The 23,858-nt window shown below is 45.8% G+C and overlaps 1 protein-coding gene across 1 annotated transcript in view; it reads left to right on the top strand.

The window, feature by feature from the left end:
* gpr142 (G protein-coupled receptor 142) overlaps nucleotides 1-9,437 on the top strand; it is a 39,238-nt gene extending 29,801 nt beyond the window's left edge. The window contains exons 4-5 of the mRNA XM_078226064.1: nucleotides 3,148-3,150; nucleotides 8,653-9,437. Coding sequence (XP_078082190.1) covers nucleotides 3,148-3,150; nucleotides 8,653-9,437 — 788 coding nt within the window. The remainder of the gene's footprint in view (nucleotides 1-3,147; nucleotides 3,151-8,652) is intronic.
* Nucleotides 9,438-23,858: the final 14,421 nt, after the last annotated feature.

Genomic DNA, 23,858 nt, shown 5'->3' with positions numbered 1-23,858 from the left:
CTATACCTTTTGCTTCTTTTTATAAAACATGGAGGAACATAGGATCGCTAATTAGTTTCAATAACAAGAAAAAAACATTTATTAAACGTGAAAAAAATTGGATTATGATACACACACTCCATTCTGAACCCCAGTTAGTGTTTGTGGATTTCTTCTGCGAATCACCCCAGATAATAATCGCATGAGAATTTCTAAACTCCCAAAAACACGCTTTAAAATCTTCTCTCACATTAATGCTTTCCATTAGTAGTTTTCATTCCAAAATCCAGTCCAAGTGTTCTTTTGAACAAAGCTTCCACTCCACTTTTGGCAGCAAATCCAGTATCTGGGCTTTACCACTTCCCCTTTAGGATTTCTTTGCCTTGACTGTTATACAATCTGTACACAATTGCTTTAACTATCGATTTCCAGGTTCTATTAAAATGGCATCAAACTTTTGATTTACCTCTTAGGTCTGCTTTCCCACTTTAAATCTGGTTACTGCAATTGTCTCTTTAACTCAGAACACTTTGTTTACTCTTCCTTGAATTCTTCTGAACAATACTTTGGTCTCTGTTCTCTTCACCTCAGTTATCTTCAGACATTCGTTCGCTCCCAATTCCCTGGTTATCTGGACTGGTCCTTTGGTAAGCCTGCTTCCTTGCAGCTCCCTCATCTTGTGTAGTCTTCCTTCTGGCAGAGTTGAGAGATGTTCACTTCCCAGTGTTCTGTCTCCAACTGCAAAATATGCAGCTAAAATTAAAGCTTAAAAACTTTAGTACCTTAAAAGGGCCTCCAGTTGCTAAGCAACCATTGCTAGCTCATTTATTCTTCACGAATTGTCCTCTCAAAGCACAATAGTAACACGGCTGGAACTTAACCAATCCCCACACGTACATATGCCTTTGTCTGGCATGAATGTAATTATCGATTTTACCCTTCTTTCCACAGAAACATTAAATTAAACCCACTTAAAACTATACCTTAGTTCTAATGTTTACCAATGCAAATATAAATCCCTTAAAACTACCTTTGTTTTCCTAACATTATATAGGGTCTGCAATGTAGAAACATCTCCCAAACTGCTACACAGAAGTGAAATCAGATTTTAAAAATGGACAACAAACATTCAAGACTGAGGTAGACAAGGATTCTGAGGAGCAGATAGGAATAGGGCTGCAATGAGATCAGCCATGATCTGCTTGAATGGTGCAGCAGGCTCAAGGGGCCGAATGGCTTCTGTTTTTACATGGGAGGTATGATGGGAAGTTTGGTCAAAGAGTTGGGTTTTAAAGGAGGTATGTTTAAGTTTAAGTTTATTTATTAATGTCACAAGTAGGCTTACATTAACACTGCAATGAAGTTACTGTGAAAATCCCCTAGTTGCCGCACTCTGGCGCCTGTTCGGGTACACTGAGGGAGAATTTAGCATGGCCAATGCATCTGACCAGCAGGTCTTTCGGACTGTGGGAGGAAACCGGAGCACCCGGAGGAAACCCACCTCCGGGGGGGACAGACACGGGGAGAACGTGCAGATTCCGCACAGACAGTCTCCCAATCTGGGAATCGAACCCAGGTTCCTGGCACTGCGAGGCAGCAGTGCTAACCACTGTGCCACTGCGGCGCCCCCATCGAAAAGGGGATCAGAAAAAAAAATGACTTCACACGACCGTGATTAGCATGTGGAATTTTCTGTTGGGGACGGATTTATAATTAACAGAGTTTGTAGCTCATTCTAGTTGATGAACCTGAAAGATTCTTATTAAGAGTATCACATCAGTACTTCAAAACATAGGCAAAGATGTCCCAGCTTCCGCTAAGGATTGGCAGCATTTGTTTGTGGCTGACTTTTTGAACCTTTGGAACTTAATGCAGCCCTTAAGTACCGGTACTCACATGTACTAGAATATTAAATTTGGATACTGTAAATCCAATTTATTGCAGTGGCATCACACAGGGTGAAAGCCAAATCAATAGCTTGCTGAACATCAGCCATTTGAAATAGGTCACAGAAGAAGCCAGTTAATAAAATAAATCAAGGGAGAAATCTCATCCCTCTGATGAATGGGTACAACAATGAACGCTGCAATTCTTTCTTTAAAACTTTGTTTCTCTTCAGGGCTTGAGGCAGGTTGAGGCTAATTTATCAATAAACGCTTTGTTGGAACAACCAGAACGATAATCATACTCATCAAATTAGATTTGGGCCTACATCACTGAGCTGCTTTTGACACCGTGAATTAATGCAAGGGTGTCCCACAGCACGAATCACACATAATGGATCCAAAGGTCACATTATGTTTCAGCTTTTGACATTTACACTGATACTACCTGTTCTCAGTCTATAACTGGACTTATATTTGCAGTTCACCAATGTAAGGCCTCACTTCTAACTGAGATTAATGACAGATGACTGAAATAACTCCACGGAGGCGAGCGTCCTATCACCAAGTTCTTTTTTATTCACCAACTATAATACGTACAGAGCTCTCACACTTGGGAGCTTCCGGCTCTTGCAGGTAGAGAAACTGACATACCTGCTTGAAATCGGGAGCATGAGGCTCTCTGATTGGACCATCAATTAGGACTCATGAGGGACATCTTTTGTTGTCCAACCAAATAAACAAAATCAAACTAACTTAGGGACAACTCAAAAGGGGCAGCTCCCTAAAAGAAGGGGAACCGCCCGAAACAAAAGACAAAGCGGAAAGGAAACTTAAAACATCAAATTAAAATGTGATTATAGGGGTCAATAATACACCCCAGTCCCTGCGGTGCCCAGCGGGCACGGAAGGACTCATCAGGGACTTCTTACTCTAGCAAGCCAACCTCATTAGCCTGGTTGGAGTCATCACAATGACACACATGTTGGTTTGGGTTTGCACTGAGATGTGTTGAGCCCTTTAAAAATGGCACGCAGATCCCTACTCCGGACCCCATTCCCAGACTGTCCGATTTTTGGGAGTGCCTTTAAAGGGTGTGGGCTGCTTGCTGTCAGAAGCTCATAGGTGGCACTCCTGTTCCAGCTGGCTCCCTGGCAGAGATAGGCATCTCCTCCTCTGCAAATTTTATGGAGTTGGGCCAGGTTTTTAATGAGTTATGGTTCACAGCCCCTAAGAGATACATGAACCCTAGTGAGCATGATACACCAGTAACATTACAAGACAGAGGGTATATACACTGTCACCACAATGAACAGTTCAGCATTAATTTAACCCTCTCTTGCCAAGGCGAGTGGCCAAGTCAACTCCTTCTGGTTGTAGCAATGGTGGCTCTTGTTGCATCATCTTATACCCATTCTCGGGGTGAAGCTAGTTTGTTATGTTGGCACAGCCTTCTCATCCTCTGAAAGCTTTCCTTAATCCTAAATATCCAAGGGAACTTTGAAATTTTTGTTTAAATCATGGAGTGAAAACTCATTCTGACATTGTTCACCAGATTGAGTCCGGGGATGAAAGGGTTGACGTATGAGGAGAGATTAAACAGTTTAGGCTTATACTTGCTGGAGTTTAGAAGGATGAGAGAGGATCTGATCAAGGTATATAAAATTTTAAAAAGGGATCGATAAAGTAAACGTAGACCAAATATTTCCTCTTATGGGGTAATCTAGAACAAGAGGTCACAGGTAAATGTTGAGAGGCAGTAGATTTAAAACGGAGATGAGGAGGAACTACTTCTCGCAGAGGGTGGTGAATTTGTGGAAGTCGCTGCCCCATAGCGCAGTGGAATCTGAATCATAGAATGGTTTTAAGAAGGAGATAGATATATTTCTAATTTAAAAATGAGATAAAGAGATATGGGGAACATAAGAACATAAGAAATAGGAGCAGGAGTAGGCCATCTAGCCCCTCGAGCCTGCCCCGCCATTCAATAAGATCATGGCTGATCTGACGTGGATCAGTACCACTTACCCGCCTGATCCCCATAACCCTTAATTCCCTTACCGATCAGGAATCCATCCATCCGCGCTTTAAACATATTCAGCGAGGTAGCCTCCACCACCTCAGTGGGCAGAGAATTCCAGAGATTCACCACCCTCTGGGAGAAGAAGTTCCTCCTCAACTCTGTCTTAAACCGACCCCCCTTTATTTTGAGGCTGTGTCCTCTAGTTTTAACTTCCTTACTAAGTGGAAAGAATCTCTCCGCCTCCACCCTATCCAGCCCCCGCATTATCTTATAAGTCTCCATAAGATCCCCCCTCATCCTTCTAAACTCCAATGAGTACAAACCCAATCTCCTCAGCCTCTCCTCATAATCCAAACCCCTCATCTCCGGTATCAACCTGGTGAACCTTCTCTGCACTCCCTCCAATGCCAATATATCCTTCCTCATATAAGGGGACCAATACTGCACACAGTATTCCAGCTGCGGCCTCACCAATGCCCTGTACAGGTGCATCAAGACATCCCTGCTTTTATATTCTATCCCCCTCGCAATATAGGCCAACATCCCATTTGCCTTCTTGATCACCTGTTGTACCTGCAGACTGGGCTTTTGCATCTCATGCACAAGGACCCCCAGGTCCCTTTGCACGGTAGCATGTTTTAATTTGTTTCCATTGAGATAGTAATCCCATTTGTTATTATTTCCTCCAAAGTGTATAACCTACAGGTGAGGAGGTGGATTTAAGACCAGGGAGAGATCAGCCATAATCTGATTGAATGGCGGAACAGGCTCAAAAGGCTGAATTTGCCTACTTCTGCTCTTAATTCCCATGTTCCTATGTACCTTCTACGAATTTGCAGTGCCATAACCAATCAGGTCTTAAACCATCTGCCATGTTTTTTTATGACTCCCTTGTAAGATCCCATTCCTAACCTTCAAACCAGCCTTCAGGGGGATCATTGCTCATATTGGCATGTTATCAGTTAATTGTGTTCTGGCCTGTTGAGAATGGTTGTATAATGAGGCTGTTCTCATTTCCTATCACACTTTGAACCATGAGTGTTTCACTTAAGGCCTACGCACAATTTTTTTGCATTCCAGCAATAAATACATACATGTGTACATATAAAATAAAAGTAAAGCCAGCATAGTCCCAGATGACTATAAGCTGCTCCCCGCTTTGAGAGAGAGCTGACTGGTGGTGACTTAACTTTAGCCAGTACAGGAATCGAGGCCACGCTGTTGGCATCACCTTGCCCCTAGAGCACAGCAGCCAGCTTCCCAGCATGAATATGCTCCACCCACTCCCCCTACTGATGAGAATCACATTTTACCTCATTTTTCTTTTGGGGACTTTGGATTTTTTTAGGAAGATCGCTCCCCCCCGCCCCCACCGCCCCCCCCACCCCCCCACCCCCCACTGCACCCCCCCACTCCCCCCCCCCCCACCCCCCCACCCCCACGCCCCCACCCTCCTTGTCTTTAAAGGAATGTGTTAAAGTTGGAGAATCAGCTGGTGACATTTAGGGAATTAATTCCAGAGTTTTGTGTCCAGACTGCATTGGAGAGAGAATGGAAACCGCGAATGGGGACGTGGCCAGACCGGATGATCGCAGAGTTGTCAAATTCGACAGGTTAACGGAGTAAAAATGACAAAATGGGCTGATGGATAATCTCTCTCCAGTTTGCAATTCCATTGGCATGGGAAATATTGTCACAAGTTTTAATTTCAAACCAAGTACGTGTGACAGTGAGACCAGAAAACAAGCCTCCCAAAAGAGATGAAAGTATTGTTTTGGTGAATTTCAGTGGCTAAAAGACTGGGGGAGTGGGAAACTGGTGACCTATTAGCTTCAAACCCACTTCACCCTGCCAGCACGAACCAATTCCACCCCTGATGTGTAAAAGCTTCAGTTGCTGCTGTGCAATGTCCTTTATCCTTGTTGTCGACCTCTTTGCTTGTTCATTGATTTACCTAAATCCACTAGAGGGCAGACCTGCCAAGTCTATCATCCAATAAGGAGTCATATTTTTAGAGTTTTGTTTTCACCCGAACGGTCTCATTCTCTCGCTGAAATGCCGATCTCTCCTGGCTGTAGTTTTCTCTTTTGAAAAAAAAAGGAGAATTGAGTGTCTGAAATTTACTACAATTTGATAAATGTGTTATAGTTAGTGCAATTAATCACAACACGTCTGACAGAACGTTGCTTTAAAATTTCTTAAGTAGCTAGCAAGCCACTTGGATTGATATCATCAATTAAATCCTGGTTTGCCAAGAACCATAAATTCCACTCAATCATCAAAAGGAGGCCCTTTGAAAGGGCTCACTCTAGCACAATTCCTTTTCAAATATATATGTAACTTACATGAGCATTCACACAAAGCCCGCAAATGAATACTCATCTCCATTATGTCTTAGCATAAAGTCTCATTGACACCATTACTTAGAATAATATCATTCTAATGGTGATATCCCCGTGATGCTATTCCTAAGACCATCCAAGGTGGGGTTGGAGGGAGGAGCGAAAGAGTGCAGGAATTAATAGTGGAGAAGTGAGATTGGTGATCTGCCCAATATCGCTGAGGATCAACAATCATTCATAAGGTAAGTCCCTTTGTGGATAAAGTGAAAGGAAATTGGGAATGATATTCGTGGACTGAAGAAGAAGCAGATTATTGGGATAAACCGTTCATAGAATCATACAGTGCAGAAGGAGGCCATTCAGTCCATTGAGCCTGCATCAACAACAATCCCACCCAGGGCCGTAACCCCACGTATTTACCCTAGTCTGCACTTCCTGCTGCCTCGGAAAAGCAGCCAACACAATTAACGACCCCACGCACCCCGGACATTCCCCTCTTCCACCTTCCGTCGGGAAGAAGGTACAAAAGTCTAAGGTCACGTACCAACCGACTCAAGAACAGCTTCTTCCCTGCTTTTGAATGGACCTACCTGACATTAAGTTGATCTTTCTCTGCACCCTAGCTATGACTGTAACACTACATTCTGCACTCTCTCCTTTCCTTCTCTGTGAACGGTAGGCTTTGTCTGGATAGTGCACAAGAAGCAATACTTTCCACTGTAAACTAATACATATGACAGTAATAAATCAAATCAAATCAAATCAAATCTCCCTGAAACTAAGGGGCAATTTAGCATGGCCAATCAGCCTAACCTACACATTTTTGGATTGAGTGTTTGCATTCCTATTTTGTGTACGTCATGAATACTGTCGTAAACTTTCAGTAAATATCACAAAATGTTGCACCAGATGAGATTCAGATAACAGATGTGCATTGTAACAACTTGCGGCATTTTGAAGAAGGTAAAGTCACTTCCTTTCTCCCAACGCTTCGTTTGGACCTGTTTTGCAATGATGAGAATTCTTGTACTTAAAGCTGTAACAGCAAGACATTAACTGCGAGGTAATTATTCCCGAAGTTGGTAACCCACTCAAGCAGCTGTGCTTCGAGGAGTAGAATGAATCCTCAGCCTGACATTGTTAACGGGGGCTTTCAGAGCATATCCAGCGAGGAGACATTTATCAGCTGCTTGCTGACACTCACTGACTGGATTAATTGCACACCTCAGCACAGCCGCTGTAATAGATGACTGGAATGATGTTGGTGCAGGGCGTAAATTACGGAGAGCGAACACTAGAAAGGGCAAAAGGTGACCGCAAAGGGAAGAAAAATATATTAGAGGCGGTGAAGCAGCTTCAGCGCAGGACGAAAGTGGAACAGTCTGTGAGTATAGCTTTCAATGGCAGAGGCAGTAGCTTTGGCAATGAGAGCAATTTGCTGTTGCTAAAGGCGCAATTAGATTAGGATGGAATTGAACACAGGAATTAGAGCAGGAGTAGGCCATTCAGCCCTTCAAACCTGCTCCGCCATTCAATAAGATCATAGCTGATCTGATTCTGACCTCAGATCCACTTTCCTGTCCTTACCAGCCCCTCATAACCTTTGACTCCCTTGTTGATCAAAAACTGACCGATAACTGATCCAATTGAATCGATTACAATTTGAAATTCTTTGCACCAAATCTTTAGAGGGAGATCGCTGTGTCTCACAATTCCGCTGCGCTCTGCATTCCTCTGAAGAATATTGTGTAGTTGCCCATGTCCCTTTAACTCATCTCTCAAAATAATATAATTTGATTTGATTTATTATTGTCACATGTTTTGAGATACAGTGAAAAGTACTGTTTCTTGCGCGCTATGCAGACAAAAGATACCGTTCATAGTACATAGGGGAGAAGGAAAGGAGAGGTGCAGAATATAGTGTTACAGAATATAAGTGTTTCCCTAGGGTGTAGGGAAAGGTCAACTTCATATCGGGTAGGTTCATTCAAAAATGTGGTGGCAGCAGGGAAGAAACTGTTCTCCAGTCGGTTGGTACATGACCTCAAACTTTTGTACCTTTTCCTGACCGAAGAAGGTGGAAGAGAGAATGTCCAGGGTGCGTGGGGTCCTTAATTATGCTGGCTGCTTTTCTGGGGCAGTGGGGAGTGTAGACGGAGTCAATGGATGGGAGGCTGGTTTGCGTGATGGATTGGGCTACGTTCACAACCCTTTGTAGTTTCTTGTGGTCTTGGACAGAGCAGAAGCCATACCAAGCTGTGATATATCTGGAAAGAATGCTTTCTGTGATGCATCTGTAAAAATTAGTGACAGTCATAGCCACCACATAACAATTCTATTGCATCGTCTGTCGCCATTGTTGTGCACACACAATGTAACGGCTGAGGTAAAATAGTTTGCTAACACACTCTCTTTCTCTTTTCAGTAAATATCCTGAATGTAATTGTCCTCTCACGTCTAGCCATCAAGACACAGAAATCCTCCTACTGCTATCTCTTAGCCCTCTCAGCTTCAGACATCCTCACTCAGTTTTTCATCGTATTTGTTGGATTCATATTGGAGACGGCCATTCTCCACCGCAAGATTCCTGCTACGATGGTGCACACGGTTAGCGTCCTGGAGTTTGCGGCCAATCATGCCTCCATCTGGATTACAGTGCCGATGACAATTGACCGTTATTATGCTCTTTGCCACCCATTGAAATATCGCATGGTGTCATACCCCGAACGCACTCATAAAATAATAGCAACCGTCTTTATAACCTCTTTAATCACGGGCGTCCCATTTTACTGGTGGTCTGACCTTTGGCGAGTCAATAACCCACCCACCGTGTTGGACCAGGTGCTAATATGGACGCACTGTTTCATCATATACTTTATCCCATGCACGGTGTTTTTGATAGTCAACTCACTGATCATTTACAAACTCAAAAAGAAGAAAGCGCTGACAATTCGTTCCGGAAAGACCACAGCCATCCTCCTGGCAGTTACCACTGTCTTTGTTATCCTGTGGGCACCTCGCACCATCGTCGTTATATACCACCTGTATGTCTCATCAGTGAACAAGAGCTGGAAGGTTCACCTAATGCTGGATTTGGCCAACATGTTGGCATTGATGAGTACTGCGGTCAACTTCTTCCTGTATTGCTTTGTGAGCAAACGGTTTCGTACCACAGTGAAGGAGGTTATCCAGTCATTCTGCAAACAGTGAGGGCCCTACACCCCTTCTGTCACCACGCTAATCCACGTGCACATTTGGGACGGTGGCCTCCCTTGAGGTTTAAGGCATTACAAAAAGAATGAGAGAGACCTTTAAATCAACAACTAGAAGAGAAAATGCTGGAAAATCTCAGCAGATCTGGCAGCATCTGTAAGGAGAGAAAAGAGCTGACGTTTCGAGTCCAGGTGTCCCTTTGTCAAAGCCTAGTTGACCCTTTAAGAAGTCTCACAATGCCAGGTTAAAGTCCAACAGGTTTATTTGGTAGCATGAGCTTTTGGAGAGCTGCTCCTTCATCAGGTGGACTTTAACCTGGTGTTGTGAGACCTCTTACTGTGTCTACCCCAGTCCAACGCCAGCATCTGCACATCTTAACTGACCTTGTGTCAACCTAATCATGAGATCAGCTAATTATAGCCTTCCAATCCCAACGTCAAATTCAACAACTTCAGATGATTAGCCCTACCCCACCTCGGCCCTTTGTTCTCATTTTGATTAATTTTTAACTATTCTCTACCTTTTATTTCTTTATTGTCATTCCTTATTTTTCTTCCCCCCACTCTTTCCCCCTATTTTATCCCCCCTTTTCTTATCTTTTCTCCCCCTTTGCTTCCCTTACCCCCCTTTTTCTCAATTTTACCTCTCTCCCACCCATCTCCTCGCTCCCCCCCCCCCACCACCACATCTTCCTCTGTCACAGTTCACCCTCTGATTTCAGCTTCTCTGCCGTTTGGCCATTCACACCTTCTATTCTCTCTATGGACTGCCATTAGCAGCCTTTCCCCTTGTTTCTGTGGCTGTGACTAATCTCTCACTCCCTGATGCACCATCAGTCGAGCAAAGACTAGTTTGTATGCGAGAACAAATAGGCTTTTATTAGCAAAAGACTTGAAGCACACCCATGCCGATGAACTGGTCCAGACTGAGGCGGGGGGGTGGGGAGCAGTTGCCTTTATACCTGGACCAGGGCGGGGAGGAGTCCCGGGCAGGGCCGGCAGGGATGCGTCCAGACATGTCATACACACAGGCAATAAGCTAACAGTGGTTTACCACACTCCCTCACCCTGCAGTATAAATATCTATGCCTTTTAGCTTTGACAAAGGATCATCTGGACTCGAAACGTCAGCTCTTTTCTCTCCTTACAGATGCTGCCAGACCCGCTGAGATTTTCCAGCATTTTCTCTTTTGGTTTCAGATTCCAGCATCCGCAGTAATTTACTTTTATTTAAATTGACAAACCATGCTTTAGAATAACACGTACAAACCCATTGTTGTAACTTGTCAAATGAATGCCTTACCACAAAGGTTGCCTATTAATCAAAGCTAATACTATTGTTACGTTTTACGATTCTTCAAGCGCTATGCTCAGTGGAGGAGCTAATAGTGGTGAGATTGAAACGAGATGGATGTTGAATTAATAAAGGAGCTAAGGAAGCCTGGAGGAATTTATTCATATCCAATTTACAGCTGAGATTGCAAAAATTGATATTTTTCAGCAGAGGTTTAAATAATGAATTATATCATTTTGGTCAGAATCTTGAGAGTGTGCAACTTATCCGACTGTTATTAAAAACATTGAACATTGTGAAATCCCGATTCTTACACACGACAAAAATATTCTGCATTTGTATAGCGCCTTCTGCGAATTAAACCATCCAGTGGCACTTAATCGAAAATAATCACAAATGATGACTGGAAAGATTCAATGAACACTGCACTGACCTACATTTAACCAGCAGATTGGCTACAACATTCAATGGTGCATTTAAGAAGAAACTGGATGAACTCATGAAGGAGAAAGGAATAGAAGGTTATGTTGATCAAATTGGATAGAGAAGATGGGAGGAGGCTTGTAGTGGATTATAAACACACTGGCATAGGCAAGTTTGACCAAATGGCCTGTTTCTGTGCTATATGTTCTGTGTAAGTTATGCAACAATTCTTCCAGAGCCCTCCCAGTCAACAAAGATAATTAAATGTCATAAGTTCTAAAGACTAATTGAATGCTTTTTCTTTAGTGTGGAACTCTTTATGGTTTGAAGCACTTATCCGAGCACTTACACCACTATGATTAACATTCCTTCTGGGCGGCACGGTGGCACAGTGGTTAGCTCTGCTGCCTCACAGCACCAGGGAACTAGGTTCAATTGCAGCCTCAGGTGTCTGTGTAGAGTTTGGACGTTCTCCCCGTGTCTGTATGTTTTTCCTCCGGATGCTCCAGTTTCCTCCTAAGGTCCAAAGATGTGCGGGTTAGGTGGATTGGCCAAGCTAAATTGCCCCTTAGTGTCAGGGGGACTAGCTAGAATAAATACATGGGGTTATGGGGATTGGGTCTGGGTGGGATTGTGGTCGGTGCAGACTCGGTGGGCCTTCTGCACTGTAGGGTCCTATGGTATAGGTGAACGTCACACAGTACAACTTGGAACTGCAGTTTCTTGTGTAACTTGTGCATCTGCAAGCTGGAGTAAGGTGGGCTTTGTTACATGATGTATCACATGTATGCAGTGTATGCTGTCCTGATACACAGTGGGTGGGTGAGGTATCACAGTGCAGGTGAAGGTGTTCTAAATCACAGGGAGATTATTCCCTTCTGCTTCCACAGTGCTCCTGGAATAGGAATAAAGACAGAAAATGCTGGAACCCAGCCCGACGGGCAGCATCTACGGGGAGAGAGAAAGAAAAACAAGGTTTCAGGTCGATGACCCTTGTCAGAATGAATTTGCTGTTAAAGTTAAAGTCACCCATGACGACTACCCTGTGACCTCCACACCTATCCATAATCTGCTTTGCAATTTCTTCCTCCACATCTCTTTTACTATTTGGGGGCCTATAGTAAACTCCTAACAACGTGACCGCTCCTTTCCTATTTCTAACTTCAGCCCATATTACCTCAGTAGGCAGATCCCCCTTGAACTGCCTTTCTGCAACCGTTAAACTATCCTTGACTAACAATGCTACTCCACCACCTCTTTTACCACCTTCCCTACTCTTACTGAAACATGTATACCCCGGAACTTCCAACAACCATTCCTGTCCCTGTTCTAACCATGTCTCCGTAATGGCCACAACATCGTAGTCCCAAGTACCAATCCATGCTCCAAGTTCACCTATCTTATTTCGGATGCTCCTTGCATTGAAGTAGACACACTTCAACCCACCTTCCTGTCTGCCGATACACTCCTGCGACCTTGATATCTTCCTCAGTACCTCACTACACCCAACACTGACTTCTGGACTACAGCTCCTTTTCCCATCCCCCTGACAAATTAGTTTAAACCCCCCGAAGAGCCGTAGCAAATTTCCCTCCCAGGATATTGGTGCCCCTCTGGTTCAGGTGCAACCCGTCCTGTTTGTACAGGTCCCACCTTCCCCAGAATGTGTTCCAATTATCCATGTAGCTGAAACCCTCCCTCCTACACCATCCCTGCAGCCACGTGTTTATCTGCACTCTCTCCCTGTTCCTCAACTCGCTATCACGTGGCACCGGCAACAAACCAGATATGACAACATGATTTGTCTTGGCTCTCAGCTTCCACCCTAGCTCCTTAAATTCCTGTTTTAAATCCCCGTCCCTTCTCTTACCCAGGTTGTTGGTACCGATGTGTACCACGACTTGTGACTGTTCCCCCTCCCCCTTAAGAATCTTTCTGCAGCCGTTAAACTTGTGATGGACAAATTAATCAGACAACATTCCTGCTCTAGATTACTACATAATGAATCATGTGAGTGCAGAGTGAGGTCACCTCCACTATCTAATATCCTCCCAACACCCCTGCTCCTTGCTCGTGTGTGAAGAACAGCCACTTGGATGAGAAAGGGGGGCCTACTGTCTCTTGAGGAACGGTTCCAGCCTGGTTCATCACCGTCAGGAGAGGAGGACAAGGGAGATAATGGGAAAAGGAGCCTTGGAAAAGGCTCCACATTCACTGAATCACAGAATACTACAGTGCAGAAGAGACCCTTCGAGTCTGCACCGTTGCATGAAATGCCCTGACCTGCCTACCTAGTCCCACTTGCCAGCACTTGGCTCATAGTTTTGAATGTTATGACATGCCAATTACTCATCCAGGTGCTTTTTAAAGAATGTGAGGCATCCCGCCTCCACCGCGCTCCCAGGCAGCGCATTCCAGACCATCACCACCCTCTGAGTAAAAACATTTTTCCTCAAATCCCCCCGGAGCCTCCCACCCCTCACTTTTAACTTGTGTCCCCTCATAACTGACCCTTCAATGAAGGGGAACAGCTGCTCCCTATCCACCCTGTCCATGCCCCTCATAATCCTGAACACCTCATTGTTCAGAGGCTATTTGTAATCCTGTAAATGTGGGTGCAAACAGACTTTACCAGCACTTTCAGTTATCTCATCTTTGATTAAGTGTGTAACACAGCCTTACGCACTGAACCATACGCAAGATATCTACTTTAAAACAATGAAATCCAGCTGTCACAAATATCAGTCATTTATCAAAGTTGCCTTTCTTATCATCCCACCAACTAATCTGTCAGTGACTGGACCCATTAATTAAATGGACTGAAAGGATTAGAACTGGTACCTGGGCTTACGGACAGCTCCCACTGTTTGACTGTCTAGTTTGTCCATTATTCAGACCCTCCTCCATCGCACTGTTTGTGCACTAATGCATCACTCAGCAGCCAGCCTGAGTCTTTGACATCATTAGGCGCATGCAGAGTGTACACAACTACATGAATAGCTAACTCGCAAAGACTGGCTACTACCACTGTTCTGGGCTGGTTGGATGTGTGACAAATTAATGATAGCTGTACGCAAAGCAATGCGGAGAAGCCAATTCCAAGGTTTTCTTTCAAATCTGGTGTCGATGCTTTGCGTCCATCAGAACTTTATGGTCAGTCTGAAAAACAATTGTTTAAATATTTAAAAATGCGTCTCCAGCAGCTCACTCCACTGCCACAATCAGAGGCTTCAGTCTACTCCATCTGCTCAGTCTATTCCATCTGAGAGGCCTTGCCTCTCAACTCTGTGACTCACCAGTTTGAAACTTCTCCTTGTTGCTGACCCACTCTATCTCTCCTACTCTCTCCGAGAGGCTCCCAGCTCTGCCCCCTCCTCCTTCAGTCTGCGCTCAGGGCTCAGGCTACATCCCTAGCCTCCCGAGGAAGTTTTTTGTCCCGAGGTCGGCCCCCAGGGCTGAACAATTCCCCAGCTCAGTGTCCTCCCGGGTCAAAGATCTCACCTGGTGGGGACCCACTGCCCCACAGGGAAAGACTCACACTCAGCAGGGCCCAGCAACCAACCCTGCTCCAAAGTTGGAATTTGGGATGCAGAGGTCCCACTCACCACCCTCACTACAGCTATATGACAAGAGAAAACATATTTCTTTTTCATAGAATCCCTACAGCGCAGAAGGAGGCTATTCAGTCCATTGAGCCTGTACCAACAACAATCCTATTCCCGTAACTCCACGTATATACCCTATTAATCCCCCTGATGCTAAGAAGCAATTTTAGCACAGCCAATCAACCTAACCTGCACATCTTTGGACTGTGGGAGGAAACCCATTCAGACATGGGGAGAATGTGCAAACTCCACAGTCTCCCAAGGCTGGAATTGAACTCAGGTACCTGGTGCAGTGAGGCAGGATCACTAACCTCTGTGCCACTGTGCCACCCCTTTATTGAGACAATAGACTGAATGGATCTAATTAAGTAACAGGATCAGTTTTAACACTCACTGATCTTAGTTTCCCTTACATAGGGGAGGCGATGGCTTAGTGGTATTATCGGTAGACTATTAATCCAGCAACTCGGCTAATATTCTGGGGACCCGGGTTTCAATCCCACCACGGCAGATGGTGCAATTTGCATTCAATAAAAACAAAATATGGAACTAAGAATCTACTGATGACCATGAAACCGTTGGTGACTGTCAAAAAACCCCACCTGGTTCACTAATGTCTTTTAGAGAAGGAAATCTGCTCTTCTTACCCAGTCTGGCCTACGTGTGACTCCAGAACCACAGCAATGTGGTTGACTCTCAACTACCCTCGGGCAACTAGGGATGGGTAATAGATACTGGCCAGCCAGCGATGCCCATGTCCCATGAATGAATAAATAAAAAACATGCTGTACTATATACTTTAATATCCTGAGGAGAATTTATGTTGTTTAAAATTTGATGACAAAGATTTCTTTCAAGCCATGCTTAATATTTTAATTTATTGATAGAAAGATTTTCTCTGTGCACAAGCTAATGTTAAATTATAGATGTGTTTTGTTAGATGTAGCACACAAAGGAAGTCTTCACCCGTGTTCCTTTCCAAGTGAAAAATGAATCAAGGAGAGACTTTTTTCCTCTTCAGGTCCAATTTCTACATCAAATACCTCCCGAACACTATCAGGGGCACTATGAGGCAGCATTGCTAACCACTGTGCCACCGTGGCACAGTGGTTAGCACTGCTGCCTCACAGTGCCAGGGACCCAGGTTCAATTCCAGTCTTGGGTCACTGTCTCTGTGGAGTTTGCATGTTCTCCCCGTGTCTGCGTGGGTTTTCTCCAGGTGCTCTAGTTTCCTCCCACAGTCTAAAGATGTGCAGGTTAGGTTAATTGGCCATGCTAAATTACCCTCGTGTCAGGGGATAGCAGGGTAAATATGTGGGGTTACGGGAATAGGGCCTGGGTGGGATTGTGGTCAGTGCAGACTCGATGGGCCGAATGGCACTGTAGGGATTCTATGATAAAATGCAACCTCTACTTTATAGATTAATGCCAGTATCTTTTATTTCTGCTTTTCATTTACTCAACAGATATTCACACTGAATAAGATTATGTTGCCTGCAGGAGACTTCAGTGGAACAAGAATCACATCGAAAAATGAATTTAAATTTCACAACTGTCCGTCAAACTCTTCAGATGCACAATTATCCCTTAAGGTCTCACACCTCGCACACCCCGTCCACCACACAAGCCAGCCCCCCCGTCCACCACACAAGCCAGCCCCCCCATCCACTGGGCGGAATTTTACCAGTTCGCCCCGCTCATCGATGGACCATAGGCCCCACCCCCAGAACCAGTAAAACCGCACGAGAGACGAGAAATCAGGATCGATTTCTCGTCTCTCGCGATTTTACGAGCGTCAGATTTCCAGCGCATTCAGCCTTCCGCCGGAAATGGGCGAGAGTCTGAATAATTTGTGTAATTTATTGAAATGAAGATTTGCATCTGACGCTAAATTATCCGGGCTCGCGTGCCTTTATCGCCTCGTCGGGAGAGGTTCTCTCTGGCGAGGAAAACACCTGTTCCCCATGAATGTGGAACAGTCATGTTGGCCTCACAGGTGGAACCAGAGGCCATTGAGACCCCTCAGGGAGACTGAGGGCAAGTGGGGGTGCCCCTTGGGCAGTGCCAGCCTGGCACCTTGGCACTGCCAGCCTGGCACCTGGGCAATGCCCAGCAGGCACCTTGACACTGCCTGGCGGGCAGTGCCAGGGAGCGGAGCCAATGGGGCAGGGGCCTATGGGGTGGAGGCTATGGGGGTGGGGCCTATGAGGGCAGGCCTGAAGGGGCAGGGCATGAAGGGGTCAGGATATGAAGGGGCATCCCGATCAGGAAGGAGGGGGCACACAGCCACTCAGCAATGGGATTGGATTGGGGGGCGTCTCCATCTGCATTGGGATCGTATTGGGGGAGCATGATCGGTCTGGGCAACAGGGGCTAGATGTCCGTGCGCGATGGGGCTCGCGATTGGCTGCGGGCCCCCAGGATTGCAGGGGTGGGAGGGTTGGTTCAGGCTTTCTGCAGCAGCATGGGCCTGACAGCTCCCTCTCTCTCTCTCTGTCAGACCCCTGCTGCTGAAATTGCGCATGTGCAGCATCAGACGTTTGCACATGCACAGTAGCTCCCTCTACAGGCTGGTGAATTAAGCCCAGCTACTGCCTGCAGCAGCTAGAAACAGTCTAGCCCATATTTTCAATGACTAAGTGCATAAGATTAGGTGTGAAAACTCACCCATAAAATGGATCAGGAACCCTCCCATTTTCACCCCAGCAGGATTAGAACATAGAACATAGAAAGCCACAGCACAAACAGGCCCTTCGGCCCACAAGTTGCGCCGATCACATCCCCACCTCTAGGCCTATCTATAGCCCTCAATCCCATTAAATCCCATGTACTCATCCAGAAGTCTCTTAAAAGACCCCAACGAGTTTGCCTCCACCACCACCGACGTCAGCCGATTCCACTCACCCACCACCCTCTGAGTGAAAAACTTACCCCTGACATCCCCCCTGTACCTACCCCCCAGCACCTTAAACCTGTGTCCTCTCGTAGCAACCATTTCAGCCCTTGGAAATAGCCTCTGAGAGTCCACCCTATCCAGACCCCTCAACATCTTGTAAACCTCTATCAGGTCACCTCTCATCCTTCGTCTCTCCAGGGAGAAGAGACCAAGTTCCCTCAACCTATCCTCATAAGGCATGCCCCCCAATCCAGGCAACATCCTTGTAAATCTCCTCTGCACCCTTTCAATGGCTTCAACATCTTTCCTGTAATGAGGTGACCAGAACTGTGCGCAGTACTCCAAGTGGGGTCTTAGAATCAATCTTGTAAAATTCCGCCCATTGATTCTGTCTACACTTCCTGCTATCTCGGAAAAGCAGCCAACATAATCAAGGATGCCACACGCCCCGGACAAATTCTCTTCTACCTTCTTCCATCAAGAAAAAGATAAGTCTGAGATTATGTACCAACCGACTCAAGAATAGCTTCTTCCCTGCTGCCATCAGACTTTTGAATGCACCTAGCTTGCATTAAGTTGATCTTTCTCTACACCCTAGCTATGAATGTAACAGTACATTCTGCACTCTCTCCTTTCCTTCTCCCCTATGTACTCTATGAACGGTATGCTTTGTTTGTGTCCCAATGTATGTGACAATGATAAATCAAATCAAAATCAAATCAAATCTCCATCAAAAGTTAAAAAGTTCCATATTCTTCCTGGATTAGTGAAACCTTTCCCTGTATCTTTCCTGGCAGTAATTTAACATCTTCTTGGTGGTTGTTCAGAAATTAGGGAAGTGCCTCAGAAATTCTTCAGATGGTATTTTATTACAATTCTCCAATCAACGAAGTGGAGTGTCAGTGGCAAGTGGGACAATCTGAAGGTCACGTAAGTTAATAAGTCGTCTCTCGCCCCTCTTTCCATTAATCTGAGCTGAGCTGTGGCACCTGAGATACTAGGGCGGCACAGTGGCACAGTGGTTGGCACTGCTGCTTCACAGCACCAGGGACCCGGGTTCAATTCCAGCCTTGGGTTACTGTCTGTGCGGAGTTTGCACACATTCTCCCCGTGTCTGCTTGGGTTTCCTCCAGGTGCTCCAGTTTCCTCCCACAATCCAACCATGTGCAGATTAGGTGGATTGGCCGTGCTAAATTGCCCTTTAATGTCCATGGATGTGTAGGTTAACTGGATCAGCCATGGTAAATGCATGGTAAATAGGGGTGGGCCTGGGTAAGATGCACTTTCAGAGAGTTGGTGCAGACTCGATGGATTGAATGGCCTCCTTCTCCACAGTAAGAAGTTTAACAACACCAGGTTAAAGTCCAACAGGTTTATTTGTTAGCAAAAGCCACACAAGCTTTCGGAGCTCTAAGAGCTCCGAAAGCTTGTGTGGCTTTTGCTACCAAATAAACCTGTTGGACTTTAACCTGGTGTTGTTAAACTTCTTACTGTGTTTACCCCAGTCCAACGCCGGCATCTCCACATCATGACTTCTCCACTGCAGGGATTCTATGGTAGATACAAGACTGAAAAAGGCTGTTCCTTCTGCAATAATATTGTTGTTTATTACAGTCTACAATAAAAAAGCAAAAATACTGCAGATCCTGCAAAATCTGAAATTAAAACATTCTGAATGTTTCCAACATTTCTAACAATAAATAAAGTTGTTTTCCTGAATTAAATTAAGGAAACTATTTAGCATTTTTTTTAATTGATACTTTCTCGTCCCGAACATTAAGCCCTGATTCACCTGAGTGAGGTTTTTTGGAGTTCATGACTTTGATTTGATTTGATTTATTGGGATTCATGTGACAATAATAAATCAAAAGTGAAAAGTATTATTTCTTGCGCGCTATACAGACAAAACATACCATTCATAGAGTACAGAGGAGAGAAGGAAAGGAGAGATTGCAGAATATAGTGTTACAGTCATAGCTGGGGTGTAGAAAAAGATCAACTTAGTGCGAGGTAGGTCCATTCAAAAGTCTGACGGCAGCAGGGAAGAAGCTGTTCTTGAGTTGGTTGGTACGTGACCTCAGACTTTTGTATCTTTTTCCCGATGGAAGAAGGTGGAAGAGAGAATGTCCAGGATGCGTGGGGTCCTTGATTATGCTGGCTGCTTTGCCGAGGCAGCGGGAAGTGTGGACGGACATGAATCCGTATATGCTCTTGACAACATTATTAAGTTTTTACAGCAGGTTACTCGTTGGGCTTCCAGAAAAGGCATTAATCATTGACTGCGAAATCAGATTAGCCTCTCAGCTGTGTGATTTTCATCTTAAGCTGAAAGGACACGACAGCATGTGCTACATTAGAGGCTGCACTTCAAACATAATTAATTGAATGAGAAGTGAGGCACTTATTAAATGTAAGTTTGCACGTTCATATCTGAAGGAGCATTTTAATAGATTGGAAATCAGGCATCAAACCAATCTTCCCTCTTCCAAACGAGAGGCAGCATCCAAAAAAATAATAATCCCCAGGACTGCCATGATTTGTTCCATTCTAAAAACTGAAAAGTCATTATCACCTCGACACTGGACTTAATGTTCTTCCAATCATTGAAAACTGAATGATCAGGTTTAAAGGGATCCTGACTCAGTCTCCGTGAACCTTAATGAGACTGAACGCTATGCCTGAAAGCAGCCATTATATCTGTCGATGGATTGTAATAATGTTCCCTTGTGTTCCCCACAATGTTTAATGTACAGGTGTGAACAGCCCACTGCCCTGCACGCTCCTCTGCACAAGTCAACACCATGTAAATCAGTAAATTGAATGGCCAACTCACCCAGTGTCACGGATGTCCATGTTATCATTAGCTAGCTCCACTTAAATAAACCAGGAAAGGCTGGAAAAGCTCAGCACGTCTGGCAGCATCTGTCGAGAGAGAAATAGAGGGCAGAATTCTCCCATGCCCCCGCCAGTGGGTTCAATGGCGGACCGGCAAGGGGGAAGCCTAGAATTTCCACTGGCACGAATTTCCTGGGGGATCTCCCGCTGGTGCCCATCTTGGCAGATCGGAAACCCGCTGGAGGCTGGCGTGAAACTGATTTCCATTCCGCTAATGGGATGAAAGCCTGACCGCCAATTCTCCATGGCAGGGAAACATGCCAGTGCAGATGTCGGGACTCCCTTGAACAATGCCAGGGCTGCCTCCAGAATTCGGAACAGAGGTCAATGGCATCTTGGAGCTAGGAACACCACAGTGGGGGAGAAGAGGTGAATCTTCCAAACTCAGTGTCCTGAAGGAGGTCCATCTTCCAGCCTCAGAATGTTCCTGCGTACCCGTCCGTTTTCTCAGGTGTCCAGTTTCATTTTCAGGCGGTCCATGAGGAATGGGTGGTGGGATTCCAAATCTCTACGTCCTCACCAAACCAGATAGCCATGCACTGGAGCTGGAGTGCCACAGGCTACAGGCCTGCTCCTCTGGTCATGGTGAGGCTGGGGTTTCAGGTGAAGATAAAATGATGAAGGGGATAGATAGAGTGAACGTTCAAAGACTATTTCCTCGGGTGGATGGAGCTATTACAAGGGGGCATAACTATAGGGTTCGTGGTGGGGGATACAGGACGGATATCAGAGGTAGGTTCTTTACGCAGAGAGTGGTTGGGGTGTGGAATGGACTGCCTGCAGTGATAGTGGAGTCAGACACTTTAGAAACATTTAAGCGGTTATTGGATAGGCACATGGAGCACACCAGGATGATAGGGAGTGGGATAGCTTGATCTTGGTTTCAGATAAAGCTCGGCACAACATCGTGGGCCGAAGGGCCTGTTCTGTGCTGTACTGTTCTATGTTCTATGTTCTAGATAAGCGTGCAGGTCACAGAAGCGTGTGCTGGAAACATTACAGTGTCCTCAAATCAGAAAGTGAACTGTTGCAGCCAGTGTAGCCACTGAAGCTCCAACACAGAATATCTCTATTGTCCCCTTGGCCTGCCGAGAAACATAGTGACTACGATGATTGAATTTATTGATATTTTGCCTTCCCCCTGTAGGTGCAGCATCTGCAGGAGTCACCGGCAGCCTCGGGGACCCCCTATTAATCTGCAAGGAAGATGTCATCCCTGTCCTAGTGCCATACTATCTCTCAGAGACAGGCACCAGCTCAGACACCCATTGGGCATTAGGTCTTCGACTCCACGGGTACTGACATGGTGAAGGCACATCACACTCACGTGAGGAGCTGGCAGAGGCGTTGGCTGTCGGGGAAGTGCTGGACACCAAGATCATAGATTCATACAGAGCAGAAGAGGCCCTTCGGCCCATTGAGTCTGCACCGACACACAAGAAACACCTGACCTCCCACCTAATCCCATTTACCAGCACTTGGCCCATCGCCCTGAATGTTTTGATGTGCCAAGTGCTCTTCCAGGTACTTTCTAAAGGATGTGAGGCATTCCGCCTCCACCACCCTCCCAGGCTGCGCATTCCAGACCCTCACCACCCTGTGGATAAAATAATTTTCCCTCACATCCCCCCCAAACCTCCTGCCCCTCACCTTGAACCTATGTCCCCTCGTGACTGACCCTTCAGCTAAGGGGAGCAGCTACTTCTTATCCACCCTGTCCTTGTCTCTCATCATCTTGTTCACCTTGGGTCCGAGGAAGATGACGAGCATCTGGAGTTGTCCATCAGGCAGCAGATGCTGGATGCCCAGTGGGATGTGTGGAGGGATCTGACGGAGATCCTCGAGGTTCTGTGCGTCTTGTTCTTGGCCACGGAGGAGTCCTTGCGGAGCATAAGTGCTGCATTGGCCCTTAACCCTGAGCACACGGCCTCCTCCATCGAGAGAGTGGCGATACTCATGGAGGGGCAACTCCAGAAGCAGAATGAGGGGTTGTGCTTGAATCCACAATCCAACACACTGGCTCTGACCTCAGGAAGCCGCTGCCAGTGTGAGAGATGGATGAATTCCCGAGTCTCTCTGCTCGGTGCCCGTCCACCATTGGTGAGCAGGGAGGGACATACGCACCTCATGCTGATGGTCGAGCTGCCTGTCATCTCTGTGGGTTCCTCTCAGGGTGCCCGGGATGAGGGCACCGGCTCCTCTGCCAGCGGCCACTACATCTGATGATGTTGTGAAGACTGAGGAGTGCCCGGCCATGGGGCTGGATGCACCTTCCCAGGCTGAACCTGCTCAGGCTCTGGTGGCCAGAGGATGTCCACCAAGGTCATCATGGCCACCAGGACAGAAAGGTCAGCAGACTGCTTCCAATGCCACTACCAGTAAGGGCCATGGGGGCACAAAGACACAGCACCCACAGATGTAGGTTCAAGGGATCTTGAGCACAACAGGAGTGTGTCAGGGATGACATTATTTGTGTTCATTATTTTAAATTTGTGTTAGGGGTGGTAACTTTGCTCTCTGTCTGTTCATGTCCAATAACATAAACATTTATTAGTCTTTAATGAGCTGGGTTGACTGGATGGTTTGAATGGGTACCAGATGTAGCACAGGCTTGTAACTGTATAGCTTGATGTGGAACTGGCACACTTGGTTGTGCTCCCATTCAGCGACACTCACACATGCACACACACACACAACACACACACACGTACACACGCATACAACACACACACACACACACACACGTACACACACACGCGTACACACGCATACAAACACACACACACACGCACACGTACACACACACGCGTACACACGCATACAAACACACACACACACGCACATGCACACACACACGCATACAACACACACGCACACACATGCACACACGCACACACACACGCATACAACACACACGCACACACCTCTGCAGCTCTGATGTCTTTTAGCTTTCTGCCTCTGTATAAATGTTCCGATGTGCCTAATCTCAATAAATAATTCCACAACAAGTTTGCACGATCACTTGTGAGTGATTGGTGCCTTTCTGTCATTGCATCACAACATGACACCTACTTTAATCAAAGCAAAATACCGCAGATGCTGGAATTTGAAATAAAAACAGAGCAAGCTGGAAAAACTCAGCAGGCCTGGTCAGGAAGAGAGAACGGAATTAATGTTTTGGGTCCACGTAACCCTTTTTCAGAACTAAAGGGAAGAAATTTGGAATATTGCGTGCAGTTCTGGTCACCTCACTATAAGAAGGATGTGGAAGCGCTGGAAAGAGTGCAGAGGAGATTTACCAGGATG

The sequence above is a fragment of the Mustelus asterias genome, chromosome 12 (genome assembly GCF_964213995.1).
Source record: "Mustelus asterias chromosome 12, sMusAst1.hap1.1, whole genome shotgun sequence".
NCBI classification, from domain to species: Eukaryota; Metazoa; Chordata; class Chondrichthyes; order Carcharhiniformes; family Triakidae; genus Mustelus; species Mustelus asterias.
The sequence above is the reverse complement of the archived record's forward strand: the minus strand, read 5'-3'. Positions and strand labels throughout refer to the sequence as shown.